This window comes from Sceloporus occidentalis, unplaced genomic scaffold (genome assembly GCF_023333645.1).
Source record: "Sceloporus occidentalis isolate IW3139 unplaced genomic scaffold, rSceOcc1.0.p SCAF_3, whole genome shotgun sequence".
NCBI classification, from domain to species: Eukaryota; Metazoa; Chordata; class Lepidosauria; order Squamata; family Phrynosomatidae; genus Sceloporus; species Sceloporus occidentalis.
In genome coordinates, this window is record NW_028316983.1 from 149872179 (window position 1) to 149898403 (window position 26225).

The window sequence follows — 26225 nt, forward strand, 5'->3', positions numbered from 1 at the left end:
TTACCTATAAAGCCCTACATGGCTGAGGTCCACCCTATTTGGCAGACCATTTCTCCTGGTATGAACTGGCCTGGACTCTGAGATTCTCTGGAGAAGCCCTTATCTCTGTCCCAACACCATCACAAACACGGTTGGTAGGGACATGGGAGAGGGCCTTCTTGGTGGCTGCCACTAGGCTCTGGAACTCCCTGCTCAGGGAGATCAGAATGGCTCCCACCTTGATGGCCTTCTGCCAGCAGGTGAAGACCTACCTGTTCACACAGGCATTTAAGGAATTGCTATAAGGACAGGTTCAGATGTTGGATCATTTTAAAAATTTGATATAGTTATTTCTCTCTGTGTAATTTTATCTTTTAAAAATATTTTATTCTTTTAATAATTATCTGTTTTAATACCGTAATAATTTAATTCCTTTTTAATGTACATTTTAAAAACGTTTTTAACTGTACTGTTTTTAATGCTGTGAAGCCGCTCTGAATCTCAGTCCTGGGGGAAAAAATGGGATACAGCGCACCTGCTCCATACATGGGTGCGCCATACGTGGCTTCCAGTTTATGTGGAAGCCATGCTGTAATATTCTCTATGGTGTGCACGGCTGCTGCATGCGCACACCACACCGCCACGTGCACGAGCCCCATTCATTCTCATGGGGCTCGAGCATAGGTGGAATTCACCTTACGCGGGGGGGGGGGGGTGTCCAGAACGGTTCGCCTGTGTTAGGCGAAGTTCCACTGTACTAATAAATAATAATAATAATAATAATAATAATAATAATAATAATATACAGCGCTCCTTCAGCGCTGCGTCATTTGGCGCACAGTGTCATGATGCCTTGGGGGCACAGTTGGGGAGCACATCATCTGGACGTGATGCCCTGATTCCGCCTCTATGCCGGCCTCTCTGATTGGTCTGTACAGGGCTAAAGAGAGAAGGATAAAAGGAATGAAATAAGGGAGGATCAACATTCTGTATGGCATTATCTGTCTTGGGGTGGTGAATTTGCTCTGGGTTTTAATCTTAATTTCAAGATGCTGAGTCTATTTGGGAGACAGGATTCAGCACCTTCATTATCTCCTTTGTACTCTGGATTGAAATCTAGAGTATTGATTTCATCACTTCAGCAATATGCAAGCTGTTTGCCACTGACTGTGCTATATCCCATGAAAGCCACGAAGTGATACTAGATCCCAGAAGCAATCAACAGGGATGTAAGGTATCTCACGTTCAAGAATGAAGGGTTTTGTTCTCTCTCCAGTGGCAAGATTATGAGAGCCTTTACACATTTTTTAGGATTCTCTCTCTCTCTCTCTCTCTCTCTCTCTCTCTGTGTGTGTGTGTGTGTGTGTGTGTGTGTGTGTGCAAAATACATATTTACACAGACACACAAAAACTGTTTTCTGTACAAAAAAAAGTCTTTCCAAAATGGAGGAAAATCACACAGCTATTAATTATTTTTCAACAGGGCACAACATTAACTTTTGGTTACATTTATAGTTATGAGGATGAGGCCTCCCTAAATGGTGGATGATAAATATTGTTCATGTTCTGACTTGTCTCATGCTGCTCTTTCATGTATCGTTATGAATGTTAAGTCAATGATAAAATGGATGGAACTAGAATATGTTTTTTGAGATTTAGAGTTGTAGCACTCTGTCAGCAAATAACTACTTTTGAAGGGCTAAGAACAATAATTGCAAACAGTTGTTTTCAACCTTTTCAGCCACCACTCTGAAAATGTGGAATGACCTGTGGGAGGAGATCCACCAAATTACATCTTTAGAGGCCTTTAAAAAGGCAATAAAGACGGATCTCTTCTGACAAGCCGTCCCAGACTAACCTCCAAAATGAGAACCTGAACTGCTCACCTAACCCACTGTCTCCCTATGACCATTCCTATAAATATTTTTTCGTGCTCCTAATTTTAGCTGTGTTCTCTATGCAACTGGGTTTAATGTATGATACTGCTACTGTTATTATATAGTATGATGTTTTATTTGCATTTTACCAGAAGGGGGGAGGGCTAAGGGCTTGGGATCATGTTACTACTGTTTTTAAATGTTATATTGGACTGTTGTTACCCTCCTAGATCCTCGAAGGGAAAGCTGGGATATAAATAAATAATTATGTTGTTGTTGTTGTTGTTGTTGTTGTTGTTGTTGTTTTTAAATAGTAATTTTTGTAACCTCTGAGTGTTACAGTCTTCCCAAATAGAAAGATTTCAAAATTATTACTGGCAAGTTCAGAACTAATAATTCATCAGTTTCTATGCTGCCGTCAGCATTCTACTTCTCAATCTGTGGACTGAATAATCTGGACTCCATTATGATGCTTAGTAACCTATATTGTATTTATTTATTTTTTTGCATATTTGCATTCAGTGTTTCTTTAATAATGGCAAGGAGAAGCAAAGCAGTGTTTAACTCAATTACATATTTTGGTTGCACAAGGTATTATCATTTTATTTGCTAGAGAATTTTCAATATGATCGGGTGCAATTTAAATTAATCGAATTCAATACATATCAATATATATCAGTGTAGCTGGTTTCACTGAGTTGCCAATTGAATAATTTTAGTATAGTGACATTTAATTTCTGTAAGATATACAGCCAAAATGGTGATAACATGAATTAGGACTAAATTGATCTCCTTTCCAGTCATGTGAACGATGTGACTGAAACATAAATTCTGCTTTGCCAAAAAAAAATGATGCTGAAAGATACAAAGACAATGAAATAAAGGATTTTACAAAGCTATATTGAACTGGGAATGAAATCCAAGTTATTCTAGTCCCAGTACCCATCTACATGTTGGCCTAGATCCTTTTTTAGATAAAAATCTCACAAAGTGGACTATTCAGGACTAATTTGACAATCTCTTCCTAGAAGTATCCTTCTGGGACACCTCTCTGAGATGGGACTTGGGACACTGTTATACGTGGTTTCAATCTTTCTTGGAGGGGTCAACTCAGAAGATGATGTTGGTGAACTCCTGTTCAATGGCCTGTGGGGTCCCTCAGGGTTCTGTTCAGTTATTCAACATCTACATGAAAACATTGGGAGAGGTCATCTGGAGTTATGGGGTGCAGTGTCACCAGTATGCAGATGATACCCAACTCTATCTCTTCTTTCCATCTGACTCCAAGAAAATGGTCTCTGTACTGAGCCAATGTCTGCTGTCAGTAATGAACTAGATTGAGGGCCAAACTTTATCCAGACGAGACAGAGGTGCTTCTGGTCAGTCGTAAGACAAATCATGGAATAAGGTCTTTGTCTGTCCTGAATGAGATTACATTCCCCCTGAAATCTCAGGCTCACAGTTTGGGGGTGTTCCTGGACTCCACTCTGACCGGCGAAGCCCGGGTTTCGGTAGTGGCCAGGAGTGTATTCACACAGTTGAAACTACTGTGCCTGCTGCAACCATTTCCTGGAATGTCAGATCTGGCAATGGTGACACATGACTTGATTACATCCCATTTGGACTGCTGTGAAACACTGTACATGCGGCTGCTTTTGGCAACTGTTCAGAAACTTCTGTGAGTGCAAAATGCTAGAATGCTGACCAGGGCCAGATAGGGGGAACATATAACTCCCTTGTTGAAAGAGCTTCACTGGCTACAAGTTTATTTCCAGACACAGTTCAAAGTGCTGGTCATAACCTTTAAATCTCTATACAACTTAGTTCCATAATATCTGGGAGACTGTGGCCCGAAACAGATGGGCTCAAAGGAGCTGGATGAGGCCATGCTGATGCCGTTCACTAGAGGACCACAGGAATTGCAAGTGTCTGGTCCCAATCTGGGCTGTCGCCATGGTCTTGAACCAGGCCTCTGGAAAGAGCAGATTCTATCTGCTCCTTCTTGCCCCAGTTCTTTTTCATTGGTGCAGTCTCAGCACAGCTTCAGGCCATGTTCAGACATTGTGTAAATGGCATGCCCCTAATGGAGCCTGAAGCCACATCATTTTGCCTGTGTGTTTTGAGCCTGTATCACCATATGTCAGGGATGTCTACACCTGTGAAGAGATCCAGGATTTAAATCCTGGAAGCCAGGTGGAGAGCATCTGGATAAAAATTAAAGGGGCAGGAAATAACAAGGATGTTATTGTTGGAATCTACTACAGAACCCCAAATCAGACTTAGAAATTGGATTATGCCTTTCAAGAACAGATGAGAGGAGAGATGTAGTAGTGATGGATGATTTAAACTATCCTGGTATTTCTTGGGAATCAAACTCAGACAAAACTTTAAGGTATAGCAAATTCCTCACTTGCCTAGAAGACAATTTCATTGTCCAAAAGGTGGAAGACAAGGGGATCAGCCATTTTAGATCTGATCCTAACCAACAGGGATGACCTGGTTAATGGGGTGCAAGTGGTGGGATCATAAGGTGAGAGTGACCATGTTCTCCTGGAGTTAGTTATAGAGTAGAAAGGAGAATCCAGGCATAGTCAGACACACATTCTAGACTTTAGGAAAGCTGATTTCAGTAAACTCTGGAAAATACTGGGGAAATCCCATGGTCAGGAATACTAAAAGAGAAGGCAGTTCAGGATGGATGGGAGTTTCTCAAGAGGGAGATACTGAAGGCACAATTTCAAACTGTTCCAATGAGGAGGAAAAATGGGAAGTGCCCCAATAAACCAGTATGGATGTCTAAGAAACTTTCAACTGAGCTAAGTTTTAAATAGAACATATTTAAAGGAATACAAATCAGTTGCTAGCATATGTAGGGGTAAAGTCAGAAATGCAAAAGCACAGAATGAACTGAAGCTTGGTAGAGAGGATAAGAACAATAAAAGGTGCTTTTTTGGGGGGTACATCCATGGCAAAAGGAAGAAGTATATGGTAGGGGCACTATGGCCCGTTACAAATGGGCCTATTAGTACAGAGTCAGTCTGTACTAGGGTTAGGAAGGTGCGGTGCTTCCGCACCCCCTAACCCTAATACGGACAGAGTCCGTACAAGATGGCAGCACCCCATCTGCATGGGGGCCGCCATGACGATGTCACGACCGCGCCGCCTCTATACGGGGCGGCGCGGACATGACATTGTCGCTCCGCACCAGGGCGCTTAGTGCGCCCTTAGCGTGGAGCAGGAAGGAGCTCCGTTTCGGAGCTCCTTCCTGGTTTGCGCCGCTGGGTGCAGCCTTCACACAGCTGCACCCAGCGGCGGAAAGGAGAAAGGGGCCAAGCGGCCCCTTTCTCCTCCTCCCTTGAAGCCCCAAGGACACCCCTTTCCAGGCTGCGGGGAAGCAGCCTTTTGCCGCTTCCCCGCAGCCTGGAAAATGGCAAATCGGGGCCAGTCTGGCCGTGGAGGCCCCGATACCCCGGGGAAAGGGGTGGGTGAAGCTTGCCCCAAACAGGCGGTCTGTAACCCGCCTATGTGCAGAAGGTGGTGAAATGTAACAAGGGGCAGAGAAAAGGCAGAATTACTCAACACCTTCTTTCCCTCAGTCTTCTCACAAAAGGAAAAGGGTGCTCAGCCTGAGGAAAATGGAACAGAATACAGAGAAGAAATGCAGCACAGAATAAGTAAAGAGGAAGTATAGGAATACCTTGTTAAACTAAATGAATTTAAGTCTCCAGGACCAGATGAACTACATCCAAAGATATTAAAAGAACTGGCAAATGTAATCTCAGAGCCATTGGCAATAATTTCTGAGAAGTCCTGGAGAACAGGAAAAGTCCCACCACACTGGAGGAGGGCAAATGTTGTCCCCATCGTCACAAAGGGCGGGGGGGGGGGGGGGGAAGAGGATCCCAACAATTATCATCCAGTTAATCTGACATCAGTGCCGAGAAAGAATCTAGAGCAGATAATTAAACAGAGAGTCTATGAACATTTAGAAGGGAATACCATAATCACAAAAAGTCAGCATTGATTTCTGAGAAACAAGTCATGCCAGATGAATCTGATCTCCTTTTTTCATATAAAATTACCAGCTTGGTAGATGAAGGGAATGCTGTAGATATAGCATATTTTGATTTCAGTAATATGATATTCCCATGATATTCTTGCAAACAAGCTAGTAAAACGTGGGCTAGGCAACATAACTGTTAGGTTGATTGCAATTGGTTGACTGGCCAAATCCAAAGAGTGCTCAGCAATGGCTCCTCTTCATCCTGGACAGAAGCAACCAGTGAGGTGTCACAGGGTTCTGTCCTGTGTCCAGTGGTATTCAAATCTTTATCAATGACTTGGATGAAATAATATGGTGGCTGCACTGGTGGCAGCTATTTCTGTTGTGTTGATGACCATATCAGGAGGGAAGAACCTCTTTCCTCTCTTCCCACATCTGCCTTCCTTCTCCTCTTCTTCCTCCTCCTCCACCACCACTACTGTCCCCATTACCTGGAAGTACTCAGAATTTGGAATACTACTGTTGCACTTAGTGCCTTTCTTCAGACCATAGCAAAAGGACACACCCTCAGACTTCAGGGACATTTTACAGTGGAACCTTGTTATCCGCTGGGGTTTGGTTCCAGGACCCCTCGTGGATAACAAAATCCGCAGATACTCAAGTCCTATGACATATAATGTCAGAGCAAAATGGTGTCCATTATATAAAATGGAAAATCAAGGTTTGCTATTTGGAATTTATCCGTGGATAAAAAAATCCGTGGATAAGGAGGGCTGACTGTACCAGCACTTTACCACTGCTTAACCCATAGTAAGCACCAGTGTGAAAATCCTCACAGTTAAGGGATGCCTGGAGAAGGTCAATACAATAGCTATATGGGCTTTTGTCTTTCTGTTTGTTTTAAAGACCCATCACTCGCTGAGTAGATTTGCCTCTCACTCGCTGAGTAGATTTGCCTCTCACCTATTGACAAAAAGTTAAATGTGAAGGCTTCTACTTCCCATAAACTCCATGCACCTGCACAACTGCAACGAAGAATGAAAGAGGAGAAGGTGTGTGTTCCTAAATTTAACAGTAAGCCTTAAATGACACCTGTATCACAAAAATGCTTCTATGTGCATATTCTTTAAGCCCATGTGATAGTTTGTAGTAGTACATGTGGTAATAAAAGGTGATGCTGCTATTGCAGTGATCATTCTGATATGAAGAAAAAATACACATGATTCTCAAATGGAAGAACAGTGGATGTGACAATGTACTGGGTGGGATCAGTTTTTTAGCTATGGCTCTTAACCTCATTAAAGCATGAGGGTAAGTATGTCAAGTGTATTTGTAAAATGATTACTCACTGAAATCCCAGCAGAAACATTTACAATATTATTGAAATAGAAAACCTGATTGTTTTCTTTCTCCTCTTTCTCTCTGCTTGAGCTAGGCACCACTGTCACTGCCAACATAACTCAGCAGCCTGTGAGTCATTACAACTGAATCAGCATTTGCAAAGATCAGTATGTCTTGATAAGCTGTTTATCTTATTATGAGAACTACAAAACTGACAAGATTTGGCAGCAGAATTCGTTAAGTAAGGGCACAATGTGTCTTAGTAGATGGTTGAAGCTTATGAAGCTTGTAGACAGCTATTTGGAAGTGTTGATAATTGGAGTGCAAGGGTTTATTATTCTTTCTCTCTTGCATGGAGGAGATGTTTGCTAATATTGAAACATGAAATGGATTGCTCTTTGGGAAAGATAAATAGCATTATTATTATTATTATTATTATTATTATTATTATTATTATTATTTCATGTCACTTCATTTTAACCTTCAGAACCTACATACATATCCATATGAATTAGATTTCAAACCTGTCAAGTCAAAGAGTGCTTTGTTCATTGGGCATGTACAGAAAAAGCACAGTATATGAACTATATTTACATATAGCTCCTTTTTGCATCTTTAAAAGGGTAGCATAGCTGTGGCAGCGCAGCTAGATGTCACTCCTTTCGTGCTGCATCATCTGGTTGCAGCACCGGATGCACACCATATAGCCATGCACCGTGTGAAGTGGCGTGCGGCATCAGGGCACCCTGGGGGGCAGAGTCGAGTGTGCATTCTGAGGATGCTGCATCCCAACTCTGCCTCCATGCCAGCCTTTCAGGCTGGTCTGTAAAGGACCTAAGTCTTTATGAAGGTGGAATAGCCTGGCCTCATCTTGTTGCCCTTCTGTGACAGGCAAATACCCCTTTAATACCATAGAACTATATCAGGGTGTGTGAATTTTTTCCTATGTGTTTAAATGCTTTTAATTTACCTGTATGTTTCAATTCAAGTTTTCTAACTTTAAAATGGTTGAAAATCAAAGTCTGCCTAATCTCTTGGCTATCTTCCCTATCTCTTTCTCTATTTCTTTCTTTATTCAATATTTGCCTTACTATTTCCCTATCCCTGACACCTTTCATCCTTATGCAATAAACTCCTGTCTTCTTGGTAACATCAGCTGTTTTGATTCTATCCAAACAAGAAAAATAAATCTCAGCATTCTCAATTACTTTTTGCAAAGCATTTTGCCTCATTCTCTGTTCTTTAAATAAGTGGATTTCCTTCTGCTATCATTTAGCTATTATCATCCAATCCCCATATGTCAAAGCCAACAGATTTGAAAGTCCTTTTGTCTGATAAAGAGGAATAAATTGCCAGGACCAGTGTTACTTTTGCTAATGTGAGCTGTTTTGCACTGCTTTGTTCTCTGGAGTTGTGCAGTCTGCTGCATAAAGTGTAAATCTTTCTTTTGTCTCCCTTTCCCTTGTTTTGCAGATTACAGATTTGTGTAATAGGCAATGTGAAGGCTAAAGCTGAACATGGAAAACATCTCAGAGAAAATGAATTAATTTGCAATGAAACTGTATGACACAGCACATTATATTGGCTACTGATGACAAGAACAGTTATTGCCTTGCCTTGTCTCCTTAAAGACCTTTCCTTTTCCCTCCCTAATGCCATTATGCTTTGCAAGTTCTTCCTTTAAAATATTACGAAACCGTAACAGACTGTTCTTTACCCTGGCAAGCCAAACTAGGTTTTAAAAAGCGAACACAGCACAATGGTTGTAAGTTGTAATGTGGTCAGAAATTATAATCACACTCAACTGTTTGTAACAAATTTATGTTTTGCTAACTTCTGTTTATTGACTTCTACTTTCAATTAAGAGGATATAAACCTTATGGCGTACTGAAGTCTAATACATCAGTAACTAACAACTGCATATACTATCTTTCCCTCAATCAAGCAAATGGACAAATAAGCACAATCAGCTTAATAAACTGGATTTAAACAAAATACTGACAACTGCTGTCTTCAAAAACAAAAACAAAAAACAAAACAAAACAAAAACCTCATACACTATTGCCACATCAGCACTCACATATATTAAAATGAACAAACAGCTGTTTCATAAAATGTTAAGGAAACAAGCTTTAGACTCAAGAACTCTTTGTGCGAATTACAAACTGATGTTATAGTGGGGGGGGGGGGGGTTGAATCAGTTTCTGTTTTGTTTTGTTTTTTAAAAAAGTTCCTGATCTTTTTTTAAAAAAGCATGCTCCTCATAGATATGATGATATTGACAGGAAAATGTTTGGTGGGAGGAAAGCATGAGTGAGCAATGCGTTAATGACCTTTAGATTAAACTCTACCATTTGGCAGTGGCACTAGAACAGAGCTACAAGATCCAGCTGTACCTTAAGCAGCAGATTTTAGGGTTCATGTTAGCACAAACAACTAGCTATTGAACTGATTATTATTTTATTTTTACTGTTAGAGATGGGTAGAGTTTTCTGAGAAATCTTCTGTTCCCTGTGCCAAAATAATTTGGTTGGCCTTGTATGCCATGCATCATAAACTTAGAGGGTGGGTAGTATCAATTGCCGCTACATGACAAGATGTTTTGTGAGGCTGCCTTTGTACTGCAGAAATAATGCAGTTTGACACTACTTTATCTGCCATGGCTCAATGCTATGCAAGCATTAGAGCGCTCTGACAGAGTAGGCTAAATAGCTCACAAAATTATAAATCCCAGAATTCCATAGACATGAGCCATGGCCATTAAAATAGTGTCAAAACTGCATTATTCCTGCAGTGCAGATGCAGCCTTAGATAAATAAATCATACAAACACACATAAAATATGGCAGGGCTACTTGATAGATGAAAAAGTTATGAACAGCTTATCTAGTCTGGCTCTGTTCCTATGCAGTGCCTTTTGTGGGCTGTGTAGGAATTTTCTCCTCCCTTTCAAGGAGGGACTTTTCCCCCTTACTCTACACTGTTTCTATATGGAATCAGGAGAAATTGGCATGGGATGTGGTGGTTTTAAAAGGGGTCATTGACATGTAGACAGGAGGGAAATTGAAGGGACAGTGATAGTATGCTCCCTAGGCACCTATTTGCTGAAAGGGATGTCTCCATATTTGCTTCTGTGCATTGTGGGCAAAGGACATAGGAAAGGAGACTATGTCTGTAGCCATGTTTGCCTTTTATCTCACGGGATATGGGGAAATAGATTCCCTATGATGGTCTCCCATACTGAGAGCTAGCTGAGTGCCGAGCCAAAATGGTGACTGGCATAAAGGGCTTGCTTGCTTTATCCTGGGGTCATTGAAAAGGTTCCTGGGTGACTCGAGGAGGCCATTTTGCGACCCATGCTGCAAGTGGAACAACCTTTAGGCTCCCCACCCACAAACTGTTAAAATTTGATATGTACAGTGAACCCTCAGTATCTGCAGACTTGCAATCCATGGATGGCAAACCTGTGTTGTTCCTAATGGCGGCACATGCATGTGGCCCTCAGAGGAAGGCACACACAACACAGAGACTCCTTTTCCTCCTGGGTAGGCACCATTCCCTCCTCCTCCTCTCCCACTGAGGAAATCCAATGGGAAACTTACACAATTCACACTCTCTAAGCTTCAGAGGAAGGCACACACAACACTCCTTGCCCTTCTGGGTGTGTCTCTTACCTCCTCTCCACCTCCTCTCTCATTGAGGCCAATGAGGGCCAGGGGCATTGTCCACAGCTGCACCCCCTTCTTGGCTCTGGAGCAGCCAAGGCAGGTTGGCAGCAATGACATTTTCTTCACTGGTGCTGGTGACCTGAGTGGTGGGGCTCCTGAGGCACTCATACTGGAGGGTGGTCCTGGCGAGTGCCTTGAGCAGCCTGGTCTTCCTCAGAAAGCACGTTGGTGAGGGGTGACAGGGTGCTCTCCTGAGGTGCCCTGCCCTCCTTATCTCACCCTGCTCAAGCATTGCTGTGAGGAAGAAGGGCTGCAGGCAGGGTGGTTGGTGGCTCCCTCTGGCCTCACTTGGCTATCAGCCATGGTGGGAATGAGGGCGAGGGCACAGTCCCACACTGGCCCTCCTGCTCCTCACCCTAGCAGATTGAAGTCCTGTTGTCCCTAATGGCAGTGTGACCACATGCCATTGGGGACAATAGAACTTGAGCATCTGCAGATTTTGGTATCCGTGGGGGTGGGGATCTTAAGTGCACCCCCTGTGGATACAGAGGGCTTACTGTAATAGTTAAATAGTTAATAATGTGGTGAATTAGATAGCCACTTTCACTGATTGGTCTTTTGTCTTCTAGTGGTTAAGAAATGTTTCTAATTTTTAAAAGTCAGCAAGACACAGGCATTCCAATTTAGCTATGCACTTTGTGCAGTTAATGAAATTTGTACAACAATCATTCTCAGAAATACAAAAAACTCTTGAGATGGGCAAAGAAGAGGTGTGCTATTTAGAGATGGACAGAATATTTGAAAATATACACACAGAAAATGATCAAAAACCATGTTTTTTCAAGCATCAAGAAACCCTGATGACAAGAATCCTGAACTGAAAAGACTCTTCACTGTTTTGGACTGCACAAAATTTGCACAGGATTTTGCAGGTAACATATTTTCTGTACAGGAAACAGCTTTTTCTGTGCATAAAATATTCCTTCAATCAAAACGTCATTCAAAAAGCATAAAATGCATTGTTTAAACTTCTGAGACTCACTGGCTTTCTTCATCAGGCAAAGATTTTAAAACTTATACAGGAGAAGAAAAGTGATTATGTTGATCAGCCTGCCTCTTGAGGTGTTTGTTTGGATTGGTGTTTAAGATGGTGTTCAGGAAGGGTTTATGTAGATAAAGATCACACCCCTTTTTACCATGCGGTCACTGAAGACAAAGGCATCAAAACCCAGGTAATAAAAAGTACATCTTCATTAGCAGTTCTAAAGTTAACTTTCTTTCAGATCTAAGCTGACTCTGTCTTGACAAGGGTGTAAACATGTGAGAGTGAGACAAGCAAATATTTAGTATAAATGTGTGTTCATGTGCCTTCAAGTCACCTATTGACTTCCATAGAGTTTTCCTAGGCAAGCAATACTCAGAGATGAATTTGCCAGTTCTTTCCTTTAAAATATAGTCTACAACACCTGGTATTTTCTGATGTTCTCCTATCCAAGTTCTAACCATGGCTAATACTTCTTAGCTTCCAAGATCAGATGGGTTCTTGGGCCTTTAGAGTAATTAGGCCACTACGTATAAACCTTATATAAATAGCCTTGCATAAATCCTTTGGTGGCACTGAAGTTAGCAGGGTGTACCAGTCAAGCTATCATTATATTAGAATGCAGGTCACTTTTCTCAGCCTCCAGTGGTAAACAAAATAGGATGAATAACTGATTCTTTAATAATCTTTCAGAGCATGTCTCCCAACTTCACTTAACAATCTGATTCTTAGAAATTAATGTAGGACACTTTACTGGAGTGCGTCAAATTAAATGTATCATAAGTCATTTTACAAAAGCAATAATTAAGAATTTCCTTTCTTTGATGAAACATAAATAAATGGTTCATGACTGGGCAGCTCATTATTTAATTTTGGATGAGGCGCATCATCTTAAACCATTTTATTGTTCAGTGTTAAACACTAATAATGAATCAACACATATAAAGCCAATAACCAGCCCTTTAACTGTATTATATAGTTAGCATCGATTTATTTATACTTTCATGTGGATTTGTAATGATAATTTTTAAGCATCTTAATATAAATCTGATATTTGGAATGAACAATATTATTTTGGATTCTATGTAGTTCTGCTGCTATCATTCCAAATGGCCTTTTAAAGGAAAAAAATAAGGCAACCAACTACAACAGTGAAGTGGGGGACTGCCCAGATAATCTTACAAACAAGATAAGAGCTGGGGAAAGTGGAGGAAGAGAGAAGGCCCAGATAAGGGAGGAAGATGATACAGAAATGTTAGTTTCAATTTATTATAAAATGGATGCAGTTTTACACAGGAGATTTGGAAGACAGAAATATCTAAGGGATATTTTCAGTGACAGAAAGTGGAAGCTTTGGAAGAGTGCAATATACAGGAAGAGGTATGATATGGGGGTGGGGGGTGGGGGGGAACCAGCGAGATTCACCTTTATCTTGGGCCCAGCATGGCCTGAAGTTTTAAAATTTCCATTAGTTTTGTCTCATTTTGTGTACTGTAACACAGTTATGTAGGATTTCCCTGCTAATTGTGATTGAAAACTCTCTCTCTCTCTCTCTCTCTCTCTCTCTCTGTGTGTGTGTGTGTGTGTGTGTGTGTGTGTGTAAAAGAGAGAAAATGCTTTGCTACTGACCAATCTTGAAATATTGGGGTAGGAGTTGTAGTAACATCTATACGTCTAACTATACATCTGACTAACATATTTACTAGCTTATGTTTAGCTTGTACAATCTGAATGACACAATAATATAAAAATATGCATCACAGGACTTGAACTGATGACTGAAAGGTTTTATTTATTATCTGAGGTAACACAAAGCCAATAAAATCTATACATGTTTATGAAAAACAAGGACAGGTATGGCAGATGTATAAGGCTGTAAAGTATTCTTGTCATGTACCTATTCTCACCCCATCTATCTTTTCTTTCCTTCCTTCCTTTTGAAGATATGTGATCAAACAAATATCAGCAATGAATAAATATTATTTAAGATATAAACTTAGGTAATATTCCCAAGGCTATCCTCATACCATAATAATATTTTTAACCTACTTTGGATAAAAGTGTATCAATGTCAGAACCATGCATACATGGATTCTGTCAGAGTTCTGATAATGTGTTCAGTAGATGGGGAATTGTTTTGAGGTTGTTTTCTTCTTCTTCTTTCCAATAATGAACAATTTTATATGCATACTTGAATGAGGCCGATGGATAGGCTAATAGTTGCTGAGGCTTATGGAGAAGCAGATAGGTTTGTTGGCAAAGGGGGTGGGATATGTGCAGCTGGCTAGGATAATTTGGGGAATGATAGGTTTTGGAATGTGTGAGATGTGGGCTGCGTCAGGTTGGTGTCTGGGAGTAACACAAGGAGGGGAGGTGGATGATGGAAATGCCAAAGTCTGAAAGAGATAGAGTTGGTGAGAAGATTTAAAGGGGGGGGGAGGCTGGCTAGTAGGGGGGACTAAGCTATGAGAACTGGAGGTGGGTGATAGTTTTGGGTGGAGTTTGGATTTTTGTAGAGTTTAAATGTATTGCTTTACTATTGGGAGGTAGTTCTGGCTTAAACACTGACTGAGGAATTTCTGACAAAGGCACGGCAACTGCATGGTCCCTAACCCTAGTACTGTTAGAGAAAAAAGCCTGAAAGAAAATGTCCAGATGTGGAGAAAGTGACAAAGGTAACTATGGGTCACTTACAGCCTAATAACCAAGGAATTGGTTGCAGCTGGTACAGGACATGTGATGTATCTGCAAAGTCATCATGTGCCTTCTTGAAGTTCATTTTTCTTATTGTTATATGGTTTCTAATCCATTCTTATGAGATCATTGCATTAATATGGCACATAACAGTATTTTCATGGTATCTGAAGTCAGGGACCATTTTTTTCTTTTTCATGGATCAGGGACCAGTACCATATTTGTGTCCATTGATGACAACTGTTTTGTTATTTCCTTGAAACTCTGGATCATAATGACTCTTAAACTAGCACCAGAACCACCTCTCTGAGCAGCACTGGCATAAAGCATTTTCTTACCTGACAGCACTGCTGCCAATATCAAGGTCCTGGGCAGTCACAGCTCCTATAATTGTTCCAACTGGTGTATCTTCATAAACCTCCATGGTGTAAAAAGGTTTGCTGAAAACTGGAGGTTCATCCACATCCAACACATTGATTTTGACTGTTGCAGTATCCTTGAATGGGCCCGCCGAATGGAAGCGATGATCAAGATGGACATTTGAGGCCTCTACTTTAAAAGTGTATGCTTTTTTTGTTTCAAAGTCTAATGGCTACAATAGAGACAGACAAAAGCAAAATGTTACAGCATATCAAATAAAAAAAAGAGAGAGAGAGAGAGAGAGAGAGAGAGATTAAACTTGTTGGGGGTGGTGTGGGAAGGAGAAATGAACAAAACTCAAATATACTTCATAGAGATACTACTTAGAATTGGGCAGACATAGACCCAAATAGTAAACATCTAAAGTTTTCCCATCAGAACAAATGGACCAAATGAAGCAGCTTCTGGACACTTTGGAGGCATGCTGTTTAAATGATACATGTCTCCGATGTGGCCGGGAGCTGCATCGAAGCTGTGCTCCTGTCCTTAGGACAGAGCAAAAAGGAGCTGGGATAGTGCAATTCCTGGTGGTGCCAGTTAGCCCCTGCATCCATGGCCCACCTTGGGAGCGGGTCGTGTGGACAGAGAGGTTCTGACCACCTTCAGGTCAGAGCGCACTTGGGCTGCTCTTTCATGCCCATTTGTTCCACCACTAATTCAGTTCCTAGAAACATAAACAAAAGAATATCAGGGTGGAGAAAAGCCAAGGGTGGTTTTGCCATTATTCAGTAAAATTTCCTGTAAAATGATGTACTTCTAGTCTCAGAGGCATATTCTTTGATATCTAACTCAGCGTGTTTCATGATAAGGCTTTTGTTTTGAAATCACTCTGCCTCATTCATAGAATTATATTTGGGATCCATATGATACCATCTTCAATTTGTAACCCTTCCATGTTTCCAACAGTTGCTTCCACTTTTTTTTTTTTTTGCAACCAATCCCACCATTATTTGTGTGCAGCAATCTGAGCGCCTCTTGTTTCTAAACACCTTCTGCCTGTTAAAATGGCCACACTGCAAGCAGTAACAACACGGTTACTCACAAACAAGCAAACAGACATGTACATAGAGAGACTGAGATGCAGGTAGAGATCATTTCTCATATAAAAGTTAGACAGAACAGGAGCTGCACATTTGATGCTGCATCTCATTCAACAAAAGCAAATTAGTTACTCCCCCCCCCCCCCCACACACACAGAAAATTGTGCTAGGAATCCAAATTGGCTAATACTAGATAGCATGGATTATAAACCAGCCAGCCTGACAATATGATGATCCTGTTAAAAATATAATTATACTGTAATTTCCGTAATTTAAAAAGCAGCAAATATTTTTAGCAATTTTCTTCCAAATGTGAGGGTTTTGAAAAATGTGCAGGTTTTTCGTAATATTATTCAATTGCTACTTCACATGAAAATAATAAATTTACAGGGAATTCACACATTGTTGAATAGGAAATGGCATTTTCAGCACACAAAAAGTATGCCAAAATATTAATTTCTGTGCAGAAAATGCTGCTTCCTGTACGTAACTACTACATGTGTATTTTCTGCAGAATATGTCATGAACTGTGAATTTTCTCCTTAGTCCAGCATAGTCTCCATGTTAGGTTCTCTGACACATAAGAAACATGTTTTCCAACCATATTTGGCAATATTTTAAATAGTCTTTCTATCCCTGCATCCTACCTATTTGGGATTATCAGAGATCTTTCCTATTTCCTTTCCACTGTCCTAGTCTCACCTACTTCATCTCACACAGATTTAAGCTCTCTCTCTCTCCCTCTCTCTCTCTCTCTCTCTCTCTCTCTCTCTCTCACACACACACACACACACAATCTACCCAATTGCCCAGGATGTCTAGTAAAACAGAAAGTGAATCTCTGCTATCTATACATTGATTTCACAGAATTGGGGCCATTGCTTCTATTTCCTGTCTTTTCTATGTGCTTAGCTAAGGGTGACATCTTGTGGTGAATTGCAGTTACAACATAGATCTTTTTCGTTCTTTTTCAAATGAATGAAACATTGGTATTAGAAAGGAACCCACTTACACTGTGGATGGATTAACATTTCCTCTTTTAAATTCCCTATCTATCAGTTTTCTTCCCAAATGTGGATACAATCTGTGTTTCTATGGGATATATTTTATAAAGAGTTTATCATGGTTTTTTGCAAGACATAAGTAATTGATAGAAAGAAACAGGGAGAATATGTCTGAATAGCATATTTCAAAAGGCTGCATAAAATTCTTTTTATAATTGTTGTGTGCCTTCAAATCAAATTTCCATGGGAACCCCACGACAAACCTATAATAGGCTTTTCTTGACAAGATTTGTTCAGTGGGTGTTTGCCTTTGTCTTCCTCTAAGGTTGAGAGAGGTCATACATGGTCAATTGGGGATTTGAACCCTGGACTCCAAAGTCACAGTCTGACACTCAAATCACTGCATTTTTTATTGAAACTATTTTCTTGTAATAAAAGACATTATCAGATATCATTTTTGGCTCAAATTTGATTGAAGTGGTTTTCCTTATTGTAGCAAAACTTTCAGATGTCTGGGGGGAAATGCTGATATTTCTGTCTATTATAGCCATAGCAGCCTGGTCAACGGCATGCTAGGCCCTGTGATTTCAGGATCAAAACATTAGATTTGAGGTCATCCCCTGGTAATCTCTTAGAGGGAAGGCCCTGTGGATGTCATAAAGCATAATGTATTAAACGTCAATCAAAACTGCTAAAAGCAATTCGTTCAAATAATAAACACCAAGCTAACACAGATGAGGGAACAAATAAATCTGGCTGGAAACTCAGGGTGCATTTACACTGTAGAAATATTGCAGTTTGATATCAATTTAACTGCCTGACTTTATCCTGCAGATTTTAGAGAAGGATGCTGCTACAACACTTTGACAAAGTGGTGTCAAATTGCATTATTTGTACAGTGTAAGTACACCCTCAGTTTTGCAAGCTCTGCACTGAAGGAAAGAGAGAGAGAGAGAGAGAAACTTTCCCCTGTTCTGTTTTTAACATCTTTGATGGGAGATATAGATAAACCACAATTTTTGTAAAATCTGGTTTGAACACAAACAATCTACATGAATTGTGGACAACCAGGTTTACATGTAATGGACTGAAATCTATTGCTTAGTTCCAGCTAACTAACTGTGAATGGTGGAATCACAGAATCATGGACTCTTAGAGTTGGAAGGGTTTACAAGGGCTTCCTAGCACACAGGAATAAAAAATTACAGTATCCTAAGAGATGTTCTGTCGCATGACAAGCAACACATGCTGGAATTCAATCTTCTACACAATAACTAAAGAAACAGAACTTTGTGTCATATTTTGCCTAGCAAACCCAACATCAAATCTTGTAGTAGAGTACAGTGCTCTCAAGCCTTTACATTGTAAACAGGAGCTTAGTCAAGAGTTCAAACTGAAGACAAAGAATCAGGAGGAAATTAAGATATTCCAAGAATACAGTAGTCATCTGCACAGTCATGAGAAATTGCTGGGTCTAAGATGTTCAGTGACCTGCAATAATTTATCAGAAACGCTGCACAAATGTTCTTCATGATCAATACATCTTGATTCTGTTGTCAACAAGCTGAAGTGATGTAGACAAAATTAATATATTATTTTTGCAAGTTTTCAGGCATTGTATCCCAGTGCCAGCACATACCTAAGTTGCTAGCAAATTTTGCCTAATGTGATTTTTGGAGGTCCCTTCTGAGAGGAAACATCTTAAGAACTCTGATGGAAACAATAAACAAAACTTAAATCAAACAAATGAAGATCAAGCAGGAACACAATGGATCAAGTAAATTAACAGGGTATAGAACAGAGATGCAATACTTTGTCCTTCAAAATATTGATGAACAACTACTTTCAACATGCTTCACCATAGGCTAGACTGACTAGGCCTGATGGGAACTGGTATTCACCAATCCATGCTGGGATGGATGTTTCCCAAAAGTGGTGTGGAACATGTATGCAGAATTCCATCCCTCTCTCAGAAACGTAGGGCCCGAACAGACAGACCAAAATAAAGCTGTGTTGGGTCACTTTGGAGGTATGCAGTTTAAATGACTCACACATTGTAAGAGGCCAGAAGCTGCACCAAAGCTGACTTTGGTGCAGCTTCTGGCATGGCTTCTGGCCTCTTAGGATGAATGCATCATTTAAACAGCATCCTTCCAAAGTGACCTAAAGCAACTTTATTTTGGCCTGTCTGTTCGGGCCCTTAATAAGGCAATAAAGGACATCATTCTGGGCACCCCATCCTACTCACTTAGTGTGAATGCATAGAAGGCAGATTAGAAGGAATTTGTGACCTTGTGCACCATCTTTCCAGATCACACAGCATGTCTGTTAAAGTGTCAGTATTAGCTTCCAGCTTTAAGCTTTTGTGTGGTTTAAGTCAATAGATATTATCAACTTCAGTCCTAAACTATCAGAAGGTTTGTGTATGCAAAAACAAACAAACAAACAAACAAACAAATGTAGGAACTTGCCCTATTCTGAGCCAGACTATTGGTCCACATGACTGAGAGCAACTGTGCAAAAGCTTTGGCAGAGCTTTTTTCCTAACCCTACTGGAGGTCCTTTGTGTCCTTTTGTGTTGTTCATGCAAGTATTAATCCAGCCTGATCATGCTTAGCTTTCAATAACAGCCCAGAAAAAGGTGTGTTCAGCATATGTATGGTGATGATATATATGAAAAAGCCTTTAAGAAATTTTAAAATATATGTTTATTTGTTTGTTTTTGATGTTTAGTATTTTTAGCAATTTAAGCTTATAAGGATCCACAGCATCCCTGAAAAAAATATCTTGTTTTCTTCTCAGTCCATTAGCCTTCTTGCTCAAAACTAAAATGGAATCTCCAGGTTTTTTAAACAGCCTTGTCCGATTTGGTGTACTTTGACGCAGAGGATTCTTGGATATTATAACATTTCATATCTTTCTTAAAAAAAAGAAAAGAAAGAAAACACAATATATTTCAAAGTGAAGGATGAAAATGATTGAATAATCTGTTGTCAGAAACATAGCTCTAATACTGAGAATGAAGTGTTTCTGCTCATTCACAGTCTTCACACGATGACAAGCAGCACTGTCTCCTATCTGTGAAGACTTGCACAGCTAAACACTTTCTATATTTATCCACAGAACAGGCAGTGCACGAATAGGAACACCAAGACATTTCCATACATTGCATTATCAGTGTTCCTCAGGCCTGGTATAGATAATTGTGTTTTTATTTGGTCTCCTTGGGTCAGGCCTGCACAGGTTGTGAACAGTTAAACCAAAGGACAGCCCACTAGACTATATTTTGGCCTATATGGGCACTTTTCAATGCTATTGTTTCTGCATTGTCTCAGAAGGACAGCAAAGTCACTCTGTTAAATGACAAAGGTGGATGATGGGGTGTGTTTGCCTTGGAGTAGCATAAACATAACAGGTCTTTGACTTATGTCAGTTCCTATTCTGCTATTTTGATGGTTCCTAATAGGAAACAACAGTTTTTAAATGAAGATTCACTACCCTTAAACATCAGAAATTTATTTTTTAATGAATATATTTATCACTAATGGTTAGAATTATTGCACTCTTGCTTCATCCTAGTTTGGGGTCAGGAAATCTGCTCCCCCGGATATTGTTAGATTGAAATGTAAAGTCGAAGGCTTTCATGGCTGGCATCCATAGTTTTTTTTGTGGGTTTTTCAAGCTATGTGGCCATGTTCCAAATGTCAGGAAGAAACCTTTCTGGAACATGGCCACATAGCCCGAAAAACCCACAAAAAACTGTTAGATTGAAACTTCCATCAACCCCAGAGTTTAACAACATATAGAATGCCTAGGATACCTTGAACAGCCCAAAAGACAAACATATGGGGCCTTGATGAATAGATCAGATAACAGCTCTCCCAAAAAGCCAAGATGATCAATTTGAGGCTATTATACATTGGCAACATAATGAGAAGACATGGATCTCTGGGAGGGGGGGAGGACAATAATGCTAGGAAAAGCAGAGGGTAGAAGAAGGAGGGAAAACCTCAGACCAGACATATGGACTCAATCAGCAGGCTACTGGCATAGACTTTCAGGACCTGAGCAGAGCAGTGGAAAATATGAATACTTGGAGATGTCTCATCCACAGGGTTGACATGCCCTTTGAACCAACTTGAGGGCAGCTAACAACAACAGGTATGCCCAGCTTTAACAAACCACCCATACAAAAGAGTAAGTAAGCAGGGTCTTGGGAAGAGTGTTCTCTAAGTAGGGGCAACCAACTAGAATAGCTTATGTCCCTTGCTTTTCTAAACAACTGAGAAAGGGCAGTGTCCACCAAGGGAGGGTGTCTACTGACTGCAAGTGGGTCTAGTTCTTCCACGACATCTTGGATTATCAATGAATGGGAATGCAAACCATTGACATGTAAGTTTAACCTTACATGTTAGAAGAATAATTTGTTCCTGTAGGATAAAAGTATTATTTTCACACAGTTTTTGTCTGGTATTCATACTTCCTGAAGGTTTAAAGGAAATCATTGCACAAGATTGCACGCACGCACGCACACACACCCACACACACCACTATGTCCATAAAAATACATAAGAGCAGAAATCATGTTTTTTTGGAGGAAGGGGAGGAAACCTTCCAGTAACACAGTCTTTCTTTTGCACAAGACTTATGTTTTTGTACAAAAATGCACATTTTTGCACATACACACCCAAGTGTGTATCTGGGAATAATCGTTCTTGCAGAAAAATGGATTTTTCGCCCAACCCACAAGTACTTTTGTGTACAATTGTTTCCCAATATATTTTGGGAAGTGTGAATATTGGGTGAACATTTTGGTTCTGTGATATTCACCAGGACCAATTTTTTTAAATGTCAGGCAATTCATTTTTTAGCCTGCAGAAGAATAATGGCTAAGATTCTTTCCACCCCTGCCCATGACATTCAAATGAACCATACAGCTGTGCACACTTCCAAACAAAACAATTTTAGTTAGTTCCAACTAAGCATTCTACATTTTTACTAACATATTTGAGAGTATGTAACAACAGAGAATATGTCTTATTCTATCTTCCTATATCAATTGCGTATGTTTTAAGGTCATTGATTGTGATCCAGAGTGCACCCAGAGTATTCAAGCACATCAAGCACATCTACCCTATACAGAAGTGAATCCCAATCTTGTTCAATATTTTTGTAACATAAATTTAACCTACATTTCGTTTAGCTAGGTCAGACTGACATTGCATAGCTTTGTACTGGGTCACAACACTAAGCAACCAATTGCCTGTTCTGCAGTGGTTACACTACTTGTACAATCTTGTTTAGAATGCCACCCTTGTGCAGTCTCCTAGAAACTGCAACCACTTGCTTAAAGGTTTTTATACCAGTGTAAGTCACCAACAAAGTTTGAGTTCTTTTGCACAGCTCGGTGTGCATTCTAGCAAGCCTCTGGACAAGCTAAAGGATCGAAGCAACTTATCTATAGTCTTTTCTACACAAATTTTTATCACGTCTTTGACTTGGTGTTGCTTCACTTGAAATGCTAAGAACTGTGTAAACATAAAATGAGCCTATCCAGCCTGTGACCTGAGGTAACGACAGGCAGTGTTGACTTTATTAGTACTACTGTCTACTTTCCCCCTATTTACAAATGGTTTGATACACAGCAGCAAAATCTGCTTCCAGTTCCACTTGGCTGCTATTTCATTGCCAACCACCATGTGGCACTAGAAGATCCAATATACGTATTTGTCCCTAAGAGATAGCAGAGGTTATACTTGGCCTCAAAGCTCAAAGTCAAATAGCCAGCAATCATATTATGAGATTTAAGATGCACTACACACACCTCCCTGCAGGCAGGATTAGATTACAACAGCTATTGAAACTAATAAGGGAAGGCGTCTGGCATACAATGTCTTTGAGCCAAAAGGCACATACACACTAACAGAAAAGTTAGCCTATTATCTTCACCATTATTATTTGAACAACAACAAAAACAACAACACTAATACTAATACTAATACTAATAATAGATTCTAGCATACATTAACTTCTAAAACAACTGCAGCTCTTGTTATTGTCGTTTGGGTAGGATGTTATCATACTTGGATCCAAAAGAAAGAAATGAACTGTATTTTCGTTATAGCATCAATTTTCTTTGCCCACCAATCGACTTGTATTTTTTGTTTGTTTGTTTTTGTATAAGGTGTCTTCTAAAGAGTTTGATCATTAGGCTTTCCAAAATGTATGGATTGCATGGATGTAGTGAAATTTCTACAACCATTAGGGCAGCTATCTCAGATAGCCTCTCACATGGAATAGTAACAACACATTGGTTGTTCTTTGGAAATGTTTTACCTATGAATCGGGTTTTAGCTCCCGGTTTTAAACGCATAGTCTCACTAAGGACTGTTCACCTGAATTGTATGAAATGTGAACATTTTTACCGTTACAAATTTCAATTTTCTTTTAAAGTAACATTTGTATTTGAATTGATTAAGAAGGTTACAGCCCACTGAGAATGTTAGTCAAAGCAAATGTCATGATCAAATTGTTGCAACAATTTGATTGAAATGCAATTGCTTTTGAGAAACACAGATGACAGAATTCAGCAGGATTACACAGTTGTAGGTTTATTCAGGGGAAATGGTAGATATTTATAGTGATAATTAGTGAGAGCTTGTGGAGGAAAGTGGGGAGCTTCTCCCCTGTTTTGTCCATTAGTCACCCATGGAAATGAACACTAAGAATATAGTACTAAGAAAAGGCAAAAATTGGGCCGAGGATTTAAAATATGCCTTCTTGCATGTGCTGAGTTAAATGGATTAAATCCTTGTTAGGGACTTAAATCTTTTCCTCAACTGGGTGAGCTTTTGGGAACTTTTCCCAACTTCCATCCCCCCCCCCCCCCCCCGTTTTAGGGATTTTTGGAACAAAAAAAATTCCAATAATCCAGTGCCATTTTTTCCTGTGGAAAAAATTGTGGTGTGTGTATGTGTTCAACCTAATTCTGGCACAAACGTTTCTTTCCAAATAACAAACAAACAAACAAAAAAGAGTCCCAAAAAGTTCAGGAAGGTTATCGAAAGTAATGCATGTTAAAAAAAACAACCCTCTTGTAATCCCTCCCAAGACTTTACACATTTTTGAGAGTTTTGAAACAAGTTATTGTGCAATAGTTGTTTCATCAAAAGAAAGCAACATCCAAAATTGGGAGGGACCAATTTTCTCAACAGGAATTTCTCAATGAGAGGAAGTTCTTTACACTAGTTTCTGCGTGGACACAGGATAACTTCAAGTTTGCAGAAATAACAGGGAAATGGTTTCTCTGGGGCTACCATATTGCTGTTTTTTGTGAGCTAGGCCTCGGAGTCAAAACTGTGAGCCTAATATGGCCAGTTGTTCTCATCTGACTTTCTGCTTGATGTTTTTGATTAACTTTATTGAACAGTTTTCATGTGTTACTGGAATGCATGCTTCACTAATCAAATACTTATAATAATTGTGTTTCTGTTATGTGATCTTTCTCCAGGTAAATTTGGGTCTGGAGGGACAAAGCTAGAAGCATAAACTCATTAATTAGAAAGTGGCAAGAGTACATGAAGCGATGTTTCAATTTAATGAACAAATCCTTAAAGAGCTAGAAAAGTATGCCTTTAAAAAAAAACAAATGCATGTAATCACCCAGTTTTAATGGTCAAATTCAGGCTAAATAAGCCACTATATGAGCAAGCATTTTGGCCATACATATAACCCTTCCTTTCACTTCTCCCTTTGCACCATAAGTAGGCAGAATGCTTCAGTTACCCATATGTGTTTTTATGTGACTTCAAATCACCTGTTGACTTATGAATTTCATAGTATTTTCTTAGGTGAGGAATAGTCAGATGTGGTTTTATCAGTTCCTTCCTCTGAAATATCAGCCTACAGCACCTGATGTTTGTTGGTGGTCCTCATCCAAGTACTAACCACAGTTGACTCTGCTTAGCTTCCAAGATCAGAGGGAATTTGGTGCCTTTAGAGTACAGTTACTCATTTTGCCTAAACCAGGAGACGTTCCATCTCAAGAACAAGTTGGGATATTGCTTCCAGGTGGTTTAGTACCTTCACTTGTTTAGGAGATTCTAAGCATAGTTTACCTCTGTGAGAGAAATGCAAAACTGTGGCTAATTAGATATTGTTTTTGGTTGATTTTTCCAAGTTACGCTGCAAAGAAACAAATGAAAAAGATGCTTGTGCAGATGTAGTGAAATAATAACTGAGATGTGTAGGGAAAAAAATTAAAACACCTATAAAGAGATACAATTGCTTATCAAATCTTATCAAGTTTGATTCCATTTTGCAAAATGTACTAATTTGTAATCAATTGGTATCATACCTTTTTCAGTTTGATGACCCCTTCTTGTGTGTTCTCATCTGTGCCGATATCAAACAAATTCCCTCCATCTCCTGGAACTATTGTGTATTCAATTTCTGCATTCCTCCCAGAATCAGGATCCACTGCTCTGATTCTTCCGATGGCTGAACCAATAAGAGAAGACTCAGGTACTTTCAAGTGGAAGATACCTATGATAAATTGATGATCAGTTATTCACACAAAATTTTGGCAGGCTATAAGGAGTCAAGGGAGTGATGTAACATGGACTAATTATTATTAATAGGCAGTAGACAATGCTTACATTAACTGTCACTTTTCCCTTTGTAGTAGAGATAAAATGAATGCTACTAAATGCTCAAATTAGCCAATAATTCCAACTTCATTATTCAAAGCTTGAATGAGAGTGTTCAAATTAGGAATTCAAATTCAGATATTAAAAGTGAAATATAAACTGAAAGCTCAGTATTTAATTGTGTTAGACATTTATTGTTAATCTTGCTCAGGCATCAGCTAGGGGAAATCACACACGAATACTGTTATATTTATCTGGTCAAGTTCGATAAATAATTATAGCAACATGCCACTTATTAGTTTCATTGTTAATGTAAAAAAGCTAATGGCTGAAGCTACAAACCAATCTATCAATAATAAAATATAAAATATTGAAAGCTGCTATCAAATAAAGATATCCAATTAAATTTGATACATACAATATTTAAATATTCAAGGACCATCTGAATAATATTTAAGACAAACATGTGTGGCCACCTAACATGAGAAATGGGGTTGATCTCTTCATTTC

General features: G+C 39.6%; 1 protein-coding gene across 2 annotated transcripts in view; it reads right to left on the minus strand.

Moving 5' to 3' along the window:
* CDH12 (cadherin 12) overlaps window positions 1-26225 on the minus strand; it is a 330249-nt gene that overhangs the window by 21470 nt on the left and 282554 nt on the right. For both annotated transcript variants that reach the window (XM_089516580.1, XM_089516582.1), the window contains exons 6-7: window positions 25424-25611; window positions 14942-15195 (exon numbers count right to left, since the gene is read on the minus strand). In XM_089516580.1, the coding sequence (XP_089372706.1) occupies window positions 14942-15195; window positions 25424-25611 (442 nt within the window). The remainder of the gene's footprint in view (window positions 1-14941; window positions 15196-25423; window positions 25612-26225) is intronic.